Source organism: Equus przewalskii, chromosome 1, assembly GCF_037783145.1.
Source record: "Equus przewalskii isolate Varuska chromosome 1, EquPr2, whole genome shotgun sequence".
In the NCBI taxonomy this organism is placed as follows: Eukaryota; Metazoa; Chordata; class Mammalia; order Perissodactyla; family Equidae; genus Equus; species Equus przewalskii.
In genome coordinates this window covers 161,516,811-161,533,520 of record NC_091831.1, presented here as the reverse complement: position 1 = coordinate 161,533,520, position 16,710 = coordinate 161,516,811, and the positions used below count along the sequence as shown (strand labels likewise).

The 16,710-nt window shown below is 45.2% G+C and overlaps 3 protein-coding genes across 3 annotated transcripts; all 3 read left to right on the top strand.

Annotated features, from left to right (window-relative positions):
* Nucleotides 1–41: 41 nt before the first annotated feature.
* On the top strand, nucleotides 42–9,347 carry NEDD8 (NEDD8 ubiquitin like modifier). Its single transcript, XM_070627574.1, has 4 exons — nucleotides 42–183; nucleotides 8,093–8,140; nucleotides 8,303–8,385; nucleotides 8,973–9,347. Exons 1-4 carry the CDS (start codon nucleotides 166–168, stop codon nucleotides 9,067–9,069), a joined length of 246 nt encoding a protein of 81 aa, XP_070483675.1. The 5' UTR covers nucleotides 42–165; the 3' UTR covers nucleotides 9,070–9,347.
* Nucleotides 9,348–10,342: 995 nt separating this feature from the next.
* On the top strand, nucleotides 10,343–11,894 carry MDP1 (magnesium dependent phosphatase 1). Its single transcript, XM_070627566.1, has 6 exons — nucleotides 10,343–10,533; nucleotides 10,643–10,703; nucleotides 10,771–10,881; nucleotides 11,211–11,318; nucleotides 11,421–11,506; nucleotides 11,680–11,894. Exons 1-6 carry the CDS (start codon nucleotides 10,497–10,499, stop codon nucleotides 11,769–11,771), a joined length of 495 nt encoding a protein of 164 aa, XP_070483667.1. The 5' UTR covers nucleotides 10,343–10,496; the 3' UTR covers nucleotides 11,772–11,894.
* Nucleotides 11,895–12,141: 247 nt separating this feature from the next.
* On the top strand, nucleotides 12,142–15,908 carry CHMP4A (charged multivesicular body protein 4A). The gene is made up of 6 exons (XM_008539545.2): nucleotides 12,142–12,449; nucleotides 13,871–14,020; nucleotides 14,104–14,281; nucleotides 14,710–14,824; nucleotides 14,997–15,129; nucleotides 15,557–15,908. The coding sequence occupies exons 1-6, from the start codon at nucleotides 12,263–12,265 to the stop codon at nucleotides 15,613–15,615; spliced, it is 822 nt and encodes a 273-aa protein (XP_008537767.2). The 5' UTR covers nucleotides 12,142–12,262; the 3' UTR covers nucleotides 15,616–15,908.
* The last annotated feature ends 802 nt before the right edge of the window (nucleotides 15,909–16,710 follow it).

The window sequence follows — 16,710 nt, the reverse complement described above, 5'->3', positions numbered from 1 at the left end:
GCATTCCTGAGCCTTTTGGAAACCCCGTGGAAAGGAGGGGGTGGAGCCAGACAGTGACCCGGAAGCAGACGTGACTCCCATAGGCAGAGTGCTGGGCAGCGGCAGCGGCGACTGCAGCGGTAGAAGCAGCAATTTATCTGCGCGCGGCCCCAAACTGGGAAGAAGATGCTAATTAAAGTGAAGGTGGGAGCACCTCCAGCCTTGCCAAGACGCAGTGGTACTGGGCTGGCCGCTGTGCCTTGCGGGAGAAGTGGGGAAGGGAAACCACGCCTTTCCCGAGCCTGGAGGGCACTGACAGCCTCAGGGCTCCGCGCGAGGGGTGATGGGAAGTAGGGGGACCCAAAAGGGCTGTGAGAGCTGAGGGCTGGCCCCGCCTGACGACCCCGGGGTCTCTGCCATTCCTGCTTTCTCGCCAGAACTGGGCCATGACCCAGAAGGAGGCCGCCTTTGTCCGAGATCTCGCTGTGTTCGAACCCCCGCGGTCAGAGAGCAGCAGCTTGGCTCCCCGCTCCTTCAGATTCTTATGATGAGCTCTGATCTCCATTCTTCATGCCCGGGTTACCTGCTTCTCCCGGCCCCTAACATAGGCTGCCTCCGAACACAGCACAAAAACGTTAGCCTGGGGAAGCGGGGGGCCTCCCAGGAGCTAGACTGTAAGCCTTTGCTGATTGTCGCCAAGGTGTAGTATCTCAGCCGGCCTTCAGGAACCAAAGCTGGGAGTGTGTTCAGTCAGCACCTGACTGAGGCAGGTTAGTTATCAGTGCCCTAGTTCTTGGCACTAGCAGTGTTTCCTTCATCTACACCTCTCTGCTCCCGTGGTTCTTCATCAATTCCCAACCCTCATTAGTCCTGTCTGCTATTTCCTCTTCTGTATCTTTAGACAGAGAGACAAAAACTAACAATTGATGTAGTGAAACATTAGTTTGGCCTTTTTACTGCTAAGTCAGTCTGTCGTTCTTTCATCAGCTCCTTAGCGTATTTACCATACATAATAGCCACTCTTAACCTCTTCGGTCCTTCCAAACCACCTCTTCGATAAGGATTGAGGTCAAACAGGGTGCGTGTTAAAGGTCGTTGTTTTTCAGACTTTGAGTAGTACCCTATAAAAGAGCCAGTATTTGTGAAATTAATTTAATGAGTCACAAGCAACATTAAAAGAGAAGAAAGAAAATAGAATTATCAGGGTATACTGCTGGATGAGAGTATTGTTTTGTGAAATTTTTGTTTTCATTTTATATGTATATTACACACATGTATGTTACTAGTTCATGTGATTTTCTTATTGTGGGTCACTGTCAAGAAAGTTTGAGAAACACTAGCAGATGAATGCTTTTATGTTTTCAATGCATATGGTTTCTCATGTCCTCCTTGGCCTCTCTTAGTCTAAAGAAGAGGTTATTATTATACTTGGGTTCAACGTTTTGTAAGATTTTTTTTTTTTATCTCAACCTACACTAAGAAATTTTACCTCCTGCCCCATACAGACACAAAAAACTTAGCATGTGTGATATGCTCTGATGTTTTCAATTCTATTCGAAGTTGCTTTCATAACCCACTGATGGGTTGAGACCTGCAGTTTAAAAAAAGTACCGTGTTCTAGATGGACTTCTCACCTTGAGAGTGCGTAAGAATCACCTGGAGATCTTGTTAAAATGCTGATTTTAATTCACTAGGTCTGGGACGGGAGCCGAGCGTCTGCATTTCTGATATGCTCCCAGGTCATGCTGATGCTGCTTATCTGGGGACTGCCCTTTGAGTAGCAAGCTTCTAGATTTAGATTTCGTCTCTCTGAATCTGTTTTAATTTTGTATTTCTCTGAAATTCAGTCTCCTTTCCCAAAACACTTTCCTTTCCGCCTTCAAACAGATTTCTCTGCCTTCCTTCTCTCCTTTTTGTTTACTGCATTTCTTTATACATTAAATACATATGAAAGCAAATAGTTAGCTGTCAATTCCTATATAAATGATAGGTTTTTATTAGCAGGGTTCCTTTGTGAATTATTCATTTTTCAACTGTCATCTCTGTGTAGCTGACTTCTGTCTCTCTTTCTGCAATCCTTTAGCAACTAAATCCCTCCTGATTTAAATCTTCTCTTGCTACTTCATCTCTGTCTTTCTAAAGTTAAATATATCATCTTCTGTCTTAAGGTATCTTCCCAATGCTCATCTCATACATTGACCCCATCAATCTACCAGGTGTCTGGAACCCAGTTCTTTAGAGTCATTGTTCTCTTATAGAACCTAATTTTTCCTTTGATACCTGTTTCTGCTTGATTTTCTTTTCCATTCCTGTTACCCTTATTCTGGTCTGGGGTCTCATTAGCTTAGGTCTTTATTGCCCTGTGATACCTCCAGCCAGGTTTTCCTATCACCATACCTTCTAGAGTTTAGAGTCCAAACCAAGATGTGGTGTACAAAATCGTAGTGTACAGGTCTTCTTTCGACTTCTTTTTCATCATATTCTCTCCCCAGATCCTGCATTGATCCCCTCTTAGCAGATTACTTTGGGCAACTGTCTTTACTTTCTACGCCCCAGTTTTCCCATTCATGTTTTTTTAACAGAATAAAACACAAAGTTCTTAAGGTTTCATTTCAATGAGTTTTTAACAACGGTATACTCTCATGTATACACAAGATCGAGAACATCTTCACCCCCTCCTCTGAAAGTTCCAGGGGTTGGTTTTGCTTGTTTTAGAACTTCATATAAATGGGATTATACGATATGTAGTTTTTGTGTCTGGCTTCTTTCACTCAGCATTATGCCTATTGTATCTGTAGTTCCTTCTTATAACTGAGTAGTAGTCCGTTGGATGACTGTGTCACACTGTGTTTATCCATTCTGCAGTTGATGGACATTTGAGTTGTCAGTTTGAGCCGGTTTTTGGCTATTATGAGTAAGGCTCCTCATACAGGTCTTTTGTTATACAGGTCTTTTTGTGAACATGTTTTCACTTCCTTTGGATAAATATCTAAGAGTGGAATTACTGGGTCACATGGTAGATATATGTAACTTTAAAAGAAACTGCCAAACAGTTCCCCAAGGGGTTGTACCGTTTTACATTCCCACCTGCAGTGAATGAGCATTCCAGCTGCTGTGTGCCCTTGCTAACTTGTAGTCATGTCAGGCATTTTTATTTGAGCTATTATGGTGAGTGTGAAAAGTTGTCTCATTCGGGTTTAAATTAATCTCCATTGATTTTCACTCACCACTCACTTGGTCATTGCACCTTATATTTGGACAATAATATTCATATGGTAGTTCCTTGTATGTTGGTTTGTTCTGTTAATTGTATGCCTCATTGTTTCTTGATTGTAAATCTTCACTTGAAAAAGATTCATAGCAAAGACTGCATTGCTTAATTTCTTTTATATCTCTTCCAGTGCCTAAAGGGGTATGTTGAGCTTAGGTTTATCATAGAGTTGTTAGATAGCATTGAATGTGTTCCCAGGTCACAATGACCAGATCTGAGGGAAGCAACCCAGTATGACATGATATATTGAGAATATCCTTTAAAATTGTTCAGTTTCTTTAAGAACAACTTTAATTATGGACGATTTCAAATATATACAACACCAGAGAGAAGGACATAACGCACCCTTTACCCAGCCTAAAAAGCTGTCATCTTGTGGCCAATCTTATTTATATTTACCAACTCTACTTATCTGATATTTTATAAAGCAAATCCCAGACAGCATAGCATGTTATTCATACATATTTCAATATTTACCTGTAAAAAGTTCTTTTTTCCCCCATGTCACCGTAATTGTCACACCTAAAAAATTAACAATGATTTCTTACTATCATCAAATTTACTCTGCTGTTTCATTTGTTTTTTACAGTTTGTTTGAATCTGGATCCAACTAAGATGATACATTGCAATTGGTTGATATGTATTTTAAGCCTTTTTAAATCTGTAATTCCCCCCTTAGAGTTTCCTACAGTTTGGATTTGCTGATTACTTCCCCATGTTGTCTTTTAATTTATTCCTCTTTCCTCTGTGCTTCCTGTCAGTTAGTAACAAGATCTAGAGGCTTGAGTAGTCTTTTTTGTATGTTTATGTGAGGGAATAGTTCATAGGTGGTGGTGTGGGATGCACTTCTGTCAGGTTATTTTGCTTTCTGTGATGTTGGTCATGCCTCCATCCATTATTTCATTGGAGGTTACAAAATGAGGATATTCTGATTTTTTTTGTTGGTTCATATACTAGCTGGAATGCTTGAGCAGTGTTCAATATGGTAGCCATTAGCCACGTGGGCTATCGAGCACTTGAAATGTGGGTAGTGAGACTAAGGAATTGAAGTTTTCTTTCAATTACTTATTTTAATTGTATTTAATTTAATTATAAAAACTGAAACCTTATTCAGTCGTTGGGAAACTTTTAAGTATGTTTGGAACAAGTTAAATATGTAAATCTATTTTTCCAACTGTAAATTATGAAATTTAAATACAGATCAAGTATTTCAGATTAAAATTTACTATCTGACCTGAGAGAAGTGCTGTAAGAATGAAATGCACACAGGATTTTGAAGATTTGGTTAGAAAAAAAGTATAAAATATATTAATAATTTTTGTATTGGTTACATATGGAAGTGATAATATTTTGAATATATTGACTTAAGAATATTAAAATTAATTTCACCTTTTAAATATATGGCTACTAGTGTATTTAAAATTGTATATGAGCTTGCATTACATTTCTCTTTTTGTGTTGTTTAAAGATTGGCACCTGAGCTAACAACTTGCCAATCTCTTTTTTTTTTCTGCTTTTTCTCCCCACATCCCCCCAGTATATAGTTGTATATATATTTTTTTAGTTGTGGGTTCTTCTAGTTGTGGCATGTGGGATGCCACCTCAACATGGCCCGATAAGTGGTGCTGCATCTGCGCCCAGGATCCGAACTGGTGAAACCCTGGGCCACCAAAGTGGAGTGCGCAAACCCAACCAGTTGACCACAGGGCCAGCTCCACATTACATTTCTATTTCTGTTGGGCAGTGCTGCTTTACAGAATTGTTTCCTTATACTCTCCTCAAGATCAGTGTTTTAAAAATAATTTTTTTTCTCATTACAGTGTATTTATGGTATAAAAAAATGGAAAACACCGAAAAGCACAAATAATATAATTAAAATCACCCATAATCTCACAACTCAAGATAAAAGCCCTGATGTATATATCCTTCCAAACGTTTTCGAAAGCGCATAAATACACATGTTCTTTTTTTTTGTTTTTACAAAATTGGAATTATATTGCTATTCTAAACATTATTTGAAGACTGTGTGATTTTCCTTCTTATGTTTGTACCACAATTTATTTAACCCTCAATTGTTTGATATTTAGATTGTGTCTAAGTTTTCAGCGTCAGAAGGCTGCAGTGATGTTGTTGTGGGTACATTTTTGGACACAGTCCTGCTTATTTTCTCAGAAGTGTTGTTGCTGGGATGCTGTATTGCCCGATTGCTCTCCATATACGTTCATGGGCTTCTACAGTCAGTTTCAAAAACAAAGGGCCAATCCTATGGTTTTAGTGTTTACAAACCAATAATTTTTTTTCATGTCGTACAGCCCAAGCATCTTACTCTTGGGAGAGCAGTTCTAGACCTTCTCTTAAACTCTTTCTTACTCTTTAAGCATTTTTATTGTCAGAATGAATATTTGTTTACTAATATTGATGTGACAAAGGAATATATATATATATATATATATATATATATATATATTTTTTTTTTTTTTTTAAGGAAGATTAGCCCTGAGCTAACATCTGCTGCCAATCCTCCTCTTGTTGCTGAGGAAGACTGGCCCTGAGCTCACATCCGTGCCCATCTTCCTCCATTTTAAATGTGGGACACCTACCACAGCATGGCTTGCCAAGCAGTGCCATGTCTGCACCTGGGATCCGAACCCGGGAACCCTGGGCCACCGAAGTAGAACGTGCGAACTTAACCACTACACCACTGGGCCTGCCCCAGGAATATATTTTTATTAGAAATGTAAATGGTACAGATAAAGCAAGTTACCTCCCCTCAGTCCTACTCCCCTTCTCGAAGATAGTCACTATTAAGAGAGACGTATGCTTTTAATCCCTTCTTCTATGCATGTACATATGTCTGTATCTCCATACAGAAAATGATAGATAATTATACATTCTCTAGATCTTTCCATGTTAGTGTATAAGCTGTTACATAATAAATATGTCATTCTATGGATGTACCATAGTTTAATAGTTTTCTTATTAATAGGCATTAGGCTATTTCTAGTCTTTTGCTCTTACAAAAGGTGCTGCAGCAAACCTCACCTGTTCCTCTCTGGATCCATGCTCAAGCTTTTCCTCCAACTTAGTTACCTAGAAATAGAACTCTCTGGTTGAAGAGTCTTCTCATTCAAAGTATTAAGATCAATAAAGTGAAATAATTTGTGGACAGCACAGAATTGCAAACTTTTCATTTCGTCAGGAAAGGGCCTAAAAAAAATCATTGTATATTGTCACTGTCATTTCATAAAAGGACATTTTAACACCCAAATATATTTAGTTTCATGAAAATCTCACTGTTGTCATTATTTTTCTCATTTTACCATAGACTATTGAAAATTTTCACACGGACCACCTTGGGTTCGGGTAGAAACTTGAAAATCACTGTTGTAATTTATTCTTTTGCATCCAAACAGGTAAATCCAAAGGAGTTACTCTTGCATTTTTGGAAATATACTTGGTTCTGAACCACTCTCATAGTTGAGAAATTAGGTCCTCAGTACTTCTTCATGCTGGTCTAGGTGAATACCATAAGTAGAAACCGTGTGTTATTTTGTGAACCTTCTGCAGGATCGTATACTGGATCTCAATACTAGACCAGCCGGACTCAGTTAAGCAGTACCGAGTACAGACTTAAAAGTTCAGGCTCTGGGTCCGAAGAGTCTGTGTTTGGATCTGCACACTCCTTTTGACTTCCTAGGCATGCTTTTTAACCTGTCCAAGCCCCATTTTCCTCATCTATAAAAGAGTGATAGTAATAGTACGTATCTCATAAATACTAGCAAGAATTAAACAGATTGATGCCTGTGGGACACTCAGCATAGTTTCTGACTCTTGCAAAGTGTTTGGTAAATGTTGGCTGTGATCATAACCTGATCATTGGTGTATTTGGCCCTTCCACAAATATTTACTGACTGCTCGTATGTCAAACCCTGTGCTTTGTGCTTAGATTAGAACAGTCTCTGTCCTTTAGGAAGCTGTAGTGTAAGTTGGAGAGTTTAACACTTAAACAACTAGCTCTAGTGGGTACTGAAGTGCACTGGTGGCAAGTCATTGATCTTATATTGCAGGGTCCTTGAAGGTTTGAGAAGAGTGGGGGAGGGTATGGCAACAAGGAAACGAGTAGAAGCAAAGAAATGCCCTTAAACTAGACCGTACATGGTGTGTTTGTGGTCTGGGTTACTGTAGACTGGCGCGGATAGAGCTTTAAGAGCAAAGACGCGTGGGAGATTAGATTGAATGGAGCATGGTATTTGTACGTGTACTGTCAGTATGATTATTGCATTTGGATATCATCAGGCCTTAGCCTATGGAAGAAGTCGAGAAGAGCAGAGCTGCAATTTAGGATTTAGGTAGGAGTCTAGAGAAGATATGGGGGAATAGAATGTGGAATTCTAGTGTTCCTTAAGAAGCTGGTCAGAGATGGTCTCTTGTGTCCTTGAGAATTCTTTGAATTACCTGAATGTTCAGTTCTAGCATTCATGTATAAAACTGGCTCCTTCTGACTCAAAAGAATACTTTCCTTAGGATACCTCTCATCACTGTCTCATCTAAAAGAACTCCAGTGTTCTCATGGATTCTAGTGGGGTGGGGGTGGGAGATGACCTGTGGCATTAAGAGGGTCAAATAATTCACAGAATTTTGCCCTATCAAAGTTGTCCATAGCCTAAAAATGTTTGACGAATACAGGTATGGTCAAAGCCTTCTGATTCTTCAAACCAGCTTAGCTGAGAATGTGTATCTCTCAGAAAGCAGTAGATCCCCAGGGACGAGGACAGGATGTTTTACCTAGAAGATGAATTATGTAGTGGGCTATAGGACTCATGAAACCCTTGCCTGTTTCAGACGCTGACCGGAAAGGAGATTGAGATTGACATTGAACCCACAGACAAGGTAACGTATGCCCACCACCTCTTCGTGCCTATCGCCCTGCATGTACGTTTGTTTGGATATGCTGATGAATGTAGTCCTTTGCTCTCATGCTATGTGCATAGCTCTTGTTCTTCCCACTTCCGTCCTACCCCTAGCAGCCCCTGACTACTTGTTCTCCTAAAGGTGGAGCGAATCAAGGAGCGTGTGGAAGAGAAAGAGGGAATCCCCCCACAGCAGCAGCGGCTTATCTACAGTGGTAAACAGATGTGAGTCTGGAATGGGAATGAGGGCATGGCGATCTTATGTGAAGATGAGGGCGCAAATACTGCCAGTGGAGGGGGCCTGCCTCTTTGTTTTGGTGCCTTGGACCCTTTAGCAATTTGGTGAAGCCCCTGAACCCCTTCTCAGAATAAGATTTTTGCAGACTTAAAATATGTAGAATTACAAAAGAAAGTAATTATATTGATATACAGTTATCAAAATACTAAAAAAGCAAATTTGTGATATAATTATCTATGTGCTTATTTATTAATACATTAAGGTCTAATGGTGGGTCCAATAACTACCATAATTTTGAAATATTTTCAAGATACTTGCAAATAGTTGTATTATGATATGAAAATATCTAATTTCTGTTGTTAACAGATTACCCATATTGCTAATACCACTGAGTGTTTTTACCTATGTTCAAGATTAAAAGAAATATCATATTTCAGTTAGGGGTTAGTAAAAATAAAGATGTAATTTTTTTCTCATCTGAGTTCATAGACCCCCAGAGAGATCCATAAAACCCAACCAAGAACCCTGTTCTAGAAGGTATTTCTAATGCTTTTTTGGCCTCCTTTTCCTGCAGGAATGATGAGAAGACAGCAGCTGATTACAAGATCCTAGGCGGTTCAGTCCTCCATCTGGTGTTGGCTCTGAGAGGAGGCGGTGGTCTTAGGCAGTGATGGACCCTCCCTCCATTTTACCTCCTTACCCTGTCGCTCGTAATGAGGCATCATATATCCTCTCACTTTCTGGGACACCAGAGCCACTGCCCCGTCTCATGGATGCCCAGTCTTGTGTGTCTACTGGTGGGAGACTGTGAGGGCCCCAGGATGCAGTGTTCCTGGCCCAAAGGGCCCTTGCTGGCTACTGGGTTTTAGTTTGCAGTCCTGCGTGCTTCCCTCTGTTATGGCTATGTCCCTGATTGTCAATAAAATATTTCCTGGCCTCTTGGAATCTATCTTCTCTTGCACAAATGTGATTGAAATCAAAGTGGACCCAGTGCACACTCGGTTACGCCAGGCTGAAGGAGTAGGACAGTGGAAGGGAATGTGCCCTCAGAAGGATTATCAGACCCTAGGAATGCCTGCTCTCAGTGGTGTGCTGGAGCCAGCACTTACCAGCTCACGAGAGCTAATTATTGGCGTCTGTTCTCAACCCCATGTTGAGTGACTTCATGTTGGTAGCTTGAAATTGGCCATGGTAGGAATATTTACAGAAATTGGCAGACAATACAAATCAGTCTCACCCACAGAATGGTGGTTACGTATCTACCAGCATACTACTGGCATGGGTGGTAGAACCAGGAGAGTGAATTCTTTCCCACTGTGGCCTACTGGACGTTTGGGCCTGGTTTGAGAGAGGCCTCAAGGGTTTTGCAGACACTCCTGTTTTTGATAGGAAAGATTCACCCTGGGCTAACATCTGTTGCCAATCTTCCGCTTTTTTTCCTCTCCAAAGCCCCGGTACATAGTTGTATATTCTAGTTGTCCTAGTTCTTGTGTGTGAGCTGCCACCACAGTGTGGTTACTGATAGACGAGTGGTGTGGTTCTGCGACCAGAGCTGAACCTGGGCCTTGGAAGCTGAGCACACTGAACTTTAACCACTAGGCCATCAGGGCTGGCTCTGCAGACGCTCCGTTCTTTATGGCTGGTATTGCTGGGGCTCTGGGTTCTACAGTACGGAGAGAGGCTGACACGGAGAAGGGTGGAGTGAGGAGTGACACAAGCTACGATACATCACTTAGGTCTCGGTAAGATAAAATGAGATGGGTCCCAGAAAAAAAGGCTTCCCTTCCCTGGCTTCTCTAGTTTAGTAGAATGGCGAGGCTGGGTGTAGTGGGAACGTAAGGGAAGAAGATCTCTTGAAGAGACAAAGACCTCTGGTCCTGCGCGCGGTGGCTCAGGCATTTGCTGCAGGCTGTTCCCTCCTCCACCATCAGAAGGCGCTCTTGCGCAGTCTTCAGACTGACAGCCCCGGCGCGGCGTGGCGGCGCTCTAGCCGCGTGTCTCAGGCCGGCGGGGCGGCCTCGTAGCCCTGGGAGCGCTGCGAGGACTCTGTGGCCGCGGGGAAACCCCGCCTCCGAGCAGTCGGCTTGCGGCGCTGGTGATGGCGCAGCTCCCGAAGCTGGCGGTCTTCGATCTGGGTGAGGGCCCGACTTGGGAGAGTTTCGTAGGGCGCTCTCTTCCCAAACCCCAGTTGCAGCGCTCGAGGCCCTGCGCCCTCCAAGGCTGAACCCCCGCTTCCTCTCGCAGATTACACGCTCTGGCCTTTCTGGGTGGACACGCACGTAGACCCCCCGTTCCACAAGGGCAGGTGAGGCGGGGCTGGGGGGCGGGCCCGGCGGGCCTGCCGGCGCTGAGCGCTCTCTCGCCCTCTCCAGTGATGGAGCTGTACGAGACAGGCGGGGCCAAACCGTCCGACTGTACCCAGAGGTGCCTGAGGTCCTGGAACGATTGCAGGGCCTTGGGGTGCCCGTCGCGGCCGCTTCCCGGTAAGAAGAGCGACTGAAAAAAACTCAGTTCGATGCTGAGAGATGCGTGCATGAGGAGACTTCCCGTGTAACCCCTTGGCTACAAAAATTTCGGCCATGTATGTTTGCAAATACTTCGATATTTTTCTAATTGTACCCTCTCCTGTGCCTTTTATTAAACATTGGCTAGAGCCACGCATGTCAGACAAGAAGGATATGGAGTTGAATAAGGGCCGAGGATGCCTGGCCATGCTGGAATACAGCAAGTTATTCCCCCCTGGTTATACGTAAGTTAACTTGCAGCCCTGGCCCTCCACACTCCTGATCTCATCTTCTACACCTTTGTGCAGGACAAGTGAGACTGAAGGTGCCAACCAGCTACTGGAGCTCTTTGACCTTGTCAGATACTTTGTTCATCGCGAAATCTATCCAGGCAGCAAGGTCACACACTTTAAGAGGTACGTGGGGAGGAGCAGAGAGAGACAAGACCAGAGAGCTGGAGGAGCGAAGAAGCCAACGTGGTTACCCCCTGCCCTCACCCCCTGCCCTGTCTTGCACAGGTTGCAGCAGAAGACTGGAGTTCTTTTCTCCCAGATGATCTTCTTTGATGATGAGAAGCGGAATATTGTAGATGTCGGCAAACTGGGTACTGAGTGGTGAAAACAGCCATTTGGGCAATGAGGAGATGGGGTTCCTAGGAGGGGTTAGGTAGATATGTACAGGATGGATAGTTTGCATGACGGGTGACACCCACAAAAGATGAGAGTAATTGTAGGGAGCCCTGAAGGCCTGATGAAACGTCGTTTCTTTTCTTTTCAGGTGTTACCTGCATTCATGTGCGGAATGGCATGAGTCTTCACACCCTAACTCAAGGCTTAGAGACATTTACAAAGGCCCAAGCTGGACCCTGAGATCCAGCCCCGTGGATGAGCCTCATTGGAGGCATAAAACTGAAAGGAAATCAGAAAGGAAGACATTTTCAGGTGTATTTGCAAATTATTAAAGTGTATTTGCATGTGACAGAAGAGAACTTACCCACAGTGTGGGTTGTTTCTACTTTTCTAGCGTGTGAACCGGGGTCGGCTGCCCGGAGGTGGCAAGACTGGAGTGTGAGGTCTTAGACTGCGTCAGGTTCTGCCTTATAAACTTGTGGCAAGCCCAAGACTATGATTCCCTTGTGCTCACCCCATCCCCACCCCTCTCCGGAGCTCTGTCAAGAGCATGAAGAACTCTTCCACTGGCCCCAAGTAGTGGGGTGCGTGACCCTGCACATTTCCCTCCAGGAAACAAGTACTTTGTTTTTTGGGGGGCGGGGCGGCCTTTTTATATAGTGGAAAATGAAGCGTCCGCTTTAAGAGAAGCGCGTGGAAGTGGGGCTGGAGGCTTGGGTCACGTGATAGAAATGGGCTCGTCTGCGCCTCTTGATGATGTCGTCGCGGTGCCCCAAGGAGGGATTGGCCGAGGCCAGTCTCCGCGTGATGAGACAGGACCCTCCCCGAGAGCAAGGCGGAAGTGTGCGGGCCGCCGCGGGGCGCAGGCGGGAGAGGCTGGGGTCGCGATGAGTGGGCTCGGCCGACTCTTCGGGAGGGGTGAGCCGGGCGAGACTGGTCGACCGGGAGGTGCTGGCCCCAGGGGTCGGGGAGACCGGAGGGGAAGAGACCCGGGAGACAGGCTGTCCCGAAAATCCCGGCCGATGGCCCGGCAAGGCCTTCTCCGGTGCCAGGAGGCCCCGCCTTGTCAGCGAGTCCCCCTCCGTGTGCCGTCCTTCCCCCACCCCCGGAGGGCAGAGCTCGAGGCCCGGGAGGGGACGTGAGAGAAGAGCGTGGCGACTGTGCCGGCTCCCACTGTGTAGGCTTGGGGGATGAGTTTCTGCCTGTTGTCGTGCAGTTCTTTCCAAACCCCTGGTGCTTGCTTTATTCTGGGCAAGAGGGAATCTGAGAGGACGAGGAAAGATTGCCTTCTTGAAGCTCTTATCTGGTGGGCAAAGACAAGCAAAAATCGGCATTTACAGTGTAGTGTGGCAACCCCACTGTGGAGATGTTCCTAAAAACCAGGGGAGCACAGAGGAAGCAGGAGTCTGGGGGCAGTGATCCAGGAGGCTAGAAATGTGCCAGGTGGGGAATTGACATTCTCCAGGAAGAGCTAACTGTATGCAAAAGAGAGGCTGGAAAGAGTATGATATATTCAGGGAAAAGAAGTTCTGGCTGCCCTGTGAGTGAGTGTGTGTGTGTGTGTGTGTGTGTGCGCGCATGCTGAAGGGGAAGAGGAAAGTAGAAGGCAGTGTGGATGGAGAGGTGAATGAGAGCCAGATCATGAAGCACCTTGTTTGTCTTGTTTAAAAAGTTTTCGATTTTATCCTGTAGGCAGTGGAGAGTATGGAAGGATTTTAAGCAGGCAAGGGCCATCAGATTTTTGTTTTAAATAACTCTATTAGATGTGCAGAAGATGAAGGGGAAAATCAAGATCAGACTTTTTTTCCTTTGGCCCCCTGTATTTCATTCAGTTTGATCCTGTAGAGTCAGGACCTTGGGCATCTCCTAGGACAGCAAGAGGAACGGTGATTAAAAAAGGGACTCAGCTCTGGTGAGGGGTGTGACAATGGGGAGGCCATGCATGTGTGGGTGCAGGGGGTGTATGGGAAATCTCTGTACCTTCCACTCAAGTTGCTGTCAACCTAAAACTGCTCTAAAAAATAAAGTCTATTAATTAAAAAAAAAATTAGAAATGAATTGAAAGGCAGCTTGGAATAGCAAAAGAACACTGGCTTTGGATGTCATACTGCCACATTTCAATTCCTGCTCAATCTCTTACGGGTTGTGATTTTAGACAAAAAAATGTAACATCTTTGTGTCTATCTTCATATTTATAAAGTGAAGATAGCACGTTCGCTGTAGAGAGCCATTTTGGGATTAATAATAACAGTCAAGTGCCTAGCACACACTGTGCACTCAGTGATTAGTGGCGAGTATTCTTCCTTCACACAATGTGGGCCTGCTCCATTGGACTCCAGGGAAGAAGGAGAAGGGGCCCACCCCTGAAGAGGCAATACAGAAACTGAAGGAGACGGAGAAGATACTGATCAAGAAACAGGAGTTTCTGGAGCACAAGATTCAACAGGAGCTACAAACGGCCAAGAAGCATGGCACCAAGAATAAGAGAGGTAAGGGGGAAAGGCGCCTTTAGGAGGGCCAGGTGGGCAGCAGGGGCTTCTGGCTCTGATGTTCAGCGTGTGGGCTGGGTCAGCCGCCCTACAGGCTTTGCGGAGGAAGAAAAGACTGGAACAGCAGCTGGCACAAATTGACGGGACATTATCCACCCTGGAGTTTCAGCGTGAGGCCATTGAGAATGCCACCACCAATGTCGAAGTGCTTCGTACCATGGAGCTTGCTGCCCAAGGCATGAAGAAAGCCTACCAGGACATGTGGGTACGGGGGTAGGGAAGGAGGGGGCCCAGGCACTGGGGAGAGTAGCTTGGTATTGTGCTTTGAATCTTACAACCTCTCAGAATGTGAGATCACAGTATAGACACCTCTAATGGCTAGACCTCTGTCCGCCTCCTTGCTTCCTGCAAGAAGATCTCTCTGCTGGCTGGGGCATTCCAGGGAGGAGAGATGATTTCCTAATTGTTAAAGATCCTTCCGAGAAGGAAGTGCAACCTGTCCTCCCCACTGTGGCTTCTTGCCATTTCTCAGCCTCGTCTTGCTCTTTACAATTGTCCAGGGATCTCTTCTACCTGGTAGCCGTAAGTTTATCAGTCTGAGGCCATGGGCAGGAGGGACTTCCTTCTTGTGAGGTGAGAACGTCAGGGGGGTTGTTGCCTAATTTTTTGGCTATATATCTTGTTCTCAGGGACATTGACAAGGTGGATGAACTGATGGCTGACATCACAGAACAGCAGGAGGTGGCCCAGCAGATCTCAGATGCCATTTCTCGGCCTTTGGGCTTTGGAGAGGATGTGGATGAGGTGATTGGAAGTGAGGGGTCAGGGAATATTGGAGAAAAGCATGGGACCAGGCAGAAGGGATGCCCAAAAGAATTGTGCGGCAAGTTCTGGGGAGGAACTCCAGAAGTGGTATGTTTTTAGAAGTAGAAGTTTCCTTTCTTCATCTTGAATAGTCTTGTCGTCCCCCATCCAGGATGAACTGTTGGAGGAGCTAGAGCAGCTGGAGCAGGAGGAATCAGCCCGGGAGTTGTTACCTGTGGATGATAAGGAGGAAGAACCTCCAGTCAAACTACCCAGTGTACCCACCCATGTGCCAGCAGAGCCAGGTACCCAGGGCTGTTCTGTTGTCTCAAGGACTTGAGAGGGTGGGATAGATATGGGGAAGATTATTCCTCAGTCATCCTGCCTCAAAGGAACCAGGCAGAGAGGGCTGCTGCTGCAGTTGCACAGGTTGTTGACTGCATAAGGGCACCTGGCTGAAGGGGAATGGGGACTGAAATCTGGCCTGTGCTCCATTCAGCAAGCTGTGTACCCTGGCTTAGGGCTGCAAACACTGGGAGAAAGGCATCTTTTTCTAACTTGCACAAAGATGCTATGGGAATAGCAGCAGCCCAGCAAGCAGAAGGACCACACCTTTAGGTTCTTTGCTAGGGAGAGAGAATTTAGCAGGCTCTGAGTGTTCTAGCAGGGGATGGTTGGAAGTTTCTGAAGCCTTAACACTTCTTTCTTTCTCTGGGTGTCCTTGTCCCCAAGCTCCCGAGGCAGATGAAGATGCAGAAGCACTGAAGCAGTTGGCTACCTGGGTGTCCTGACGAGTCTGGCCTTGTCTTCTTGACGCTGCCTTTGTTGCTCTTTTCCTTAAGTGCCAAGTGCTGAGCTAAAGGACCATAGCCCTATTGGGAGGTCCTGCTGAGGGTGGTAGTATGACCCTGCCGGAGAAAAGGGTCTGTTGCCCTCCCATCCCTGGCTCAACTCTCAACAAGGATCTTGGTGCGGGAGAGCCCCTGGGCTCCTTTCTCTTTGATAGCACTTACAGTGCCCTTGTTCCCAATAAAATTGGGTGGATGGAGTCCTAGTGCTTCTGCTGCCTGCTCTACACCTGAAACTCTTCCCCTGGTCCTTGGAGCTTTATTTCAAGCAATGAATAATAATGGGAATAATGAAGGAGCATTGGAACATAGAATAAATGGGAGTTTCCAATATCTTAACCTACTGTGTTCCAGGCAGATACTGTTTGATCTTTCAAGTTGGTTTGTCCCAGAGTTGCCTAGTGCTGAGGTTGAGGAAACTGCCATCTGTTACTTAGGACTGTGTGGAGCTGTCTCTGTGTCTTCCCTCATCACTTTGTCCCAATCATGCCTCTGCCAAGACAGGCCCATAATTTACTACCCATTGTCCTTTTGCAAAGCCCCTTTTCAAGGACAGAGAGGGAGAATACAGGGATAAAGTAGTTTTCCTTTATTCAGAACCCATAGGTAAAAGGCTCGGTTTGAACTGGCACTTGTGTGTCTAGGGGCAATAATGCGAGGGGTCATGACTCAGTGGGATTGTCTCAGTAGTGGTTAAGGTGACATTTGGAGGAGGGAGAAGGCACCAAGATAGTTCACGCATCCTGATACCCATTTCTAACGGAACAGTGACATCCCTTTGGATTATAGACAGAGGCAGAGCCATGACCACAGAGCAGCCAGGGCCTCCACCCCACGGCTTGAACATTTAGAGTGCACAGAGATGTAAAACAATGAGCATGTACTTAGTGAGAATGATGAAGCTTCCCAAGGGCAGGTGTTCATCTGAGCACCCCTCCCCATGAGCCACATACAAGCTACATTTTGAATCACAACGTTGACTTAACAGGAGTCTGTTACAGACTCTGGGCAGAAATCCACCTCTTTCCGTCAGCAGTC

Bases quoted from the DNA above. Each gene is read 5' to 3' on its own strand.
- NEDD8 (XM_070627574.1), top strand. The intron at 8,141-8,302 runs GTAACGTATGCC...GTTCTCCTAAAG, and splicing joins ACATTGAACCCACAGACAAG to GTGGAGCGAATCAAGGAGCG. The intron at 8,386-8,972 runs GTGAGTCTGGAA...CTTTTCCTGCAG, and splicing joins ATCTACAGTGGTAAACAGAT to GAATGATGAGAAGACAGCAG.
- MDP1 (XM_070627566.1), top strand. From the start codon at position 10,497: ATGGCGCAGCTCCCGAAGCTGGCGGTCTTCGATCTGG. The intron at 10,534-10,642 runs GTGAGGGCCCGA...TTCCTCTCGCAG, and splicing joins GCTGGCGGTCTTCGATCTGG to ATTACACGCTCTGGCCTTTC. The intron at 10,704-10,770 runs GTGAGGCGGGGC...CGCCCTCTCCAG, and splicing joins CCCCCGTTCCACAAGGGCAG to TGATGGAGCTGTACGAGACA.
- CHMP4A (XM_008539545.2), top strand. From the start codon at position 12,263: ATGGGCTCGTCTGCGCCTCTTGATGATGTCGTCGCGGTGCCCCAAGGA. The intron at 12,450-13,870 runs GTGAGCCGGGCG...ATTGGACTCCAG, and splicing joins CGGCCGACTCTTCGGGAGGG to GGAAGAAGGAGAAGGGGCCC. The intron at 14,282-14,709 runs GTGGGTACGGGG...TCTTGTTCTCAG, and splicing joins AAGAAAGCCTACCAGGACAT to GGACATTGACAAGGTGGATG.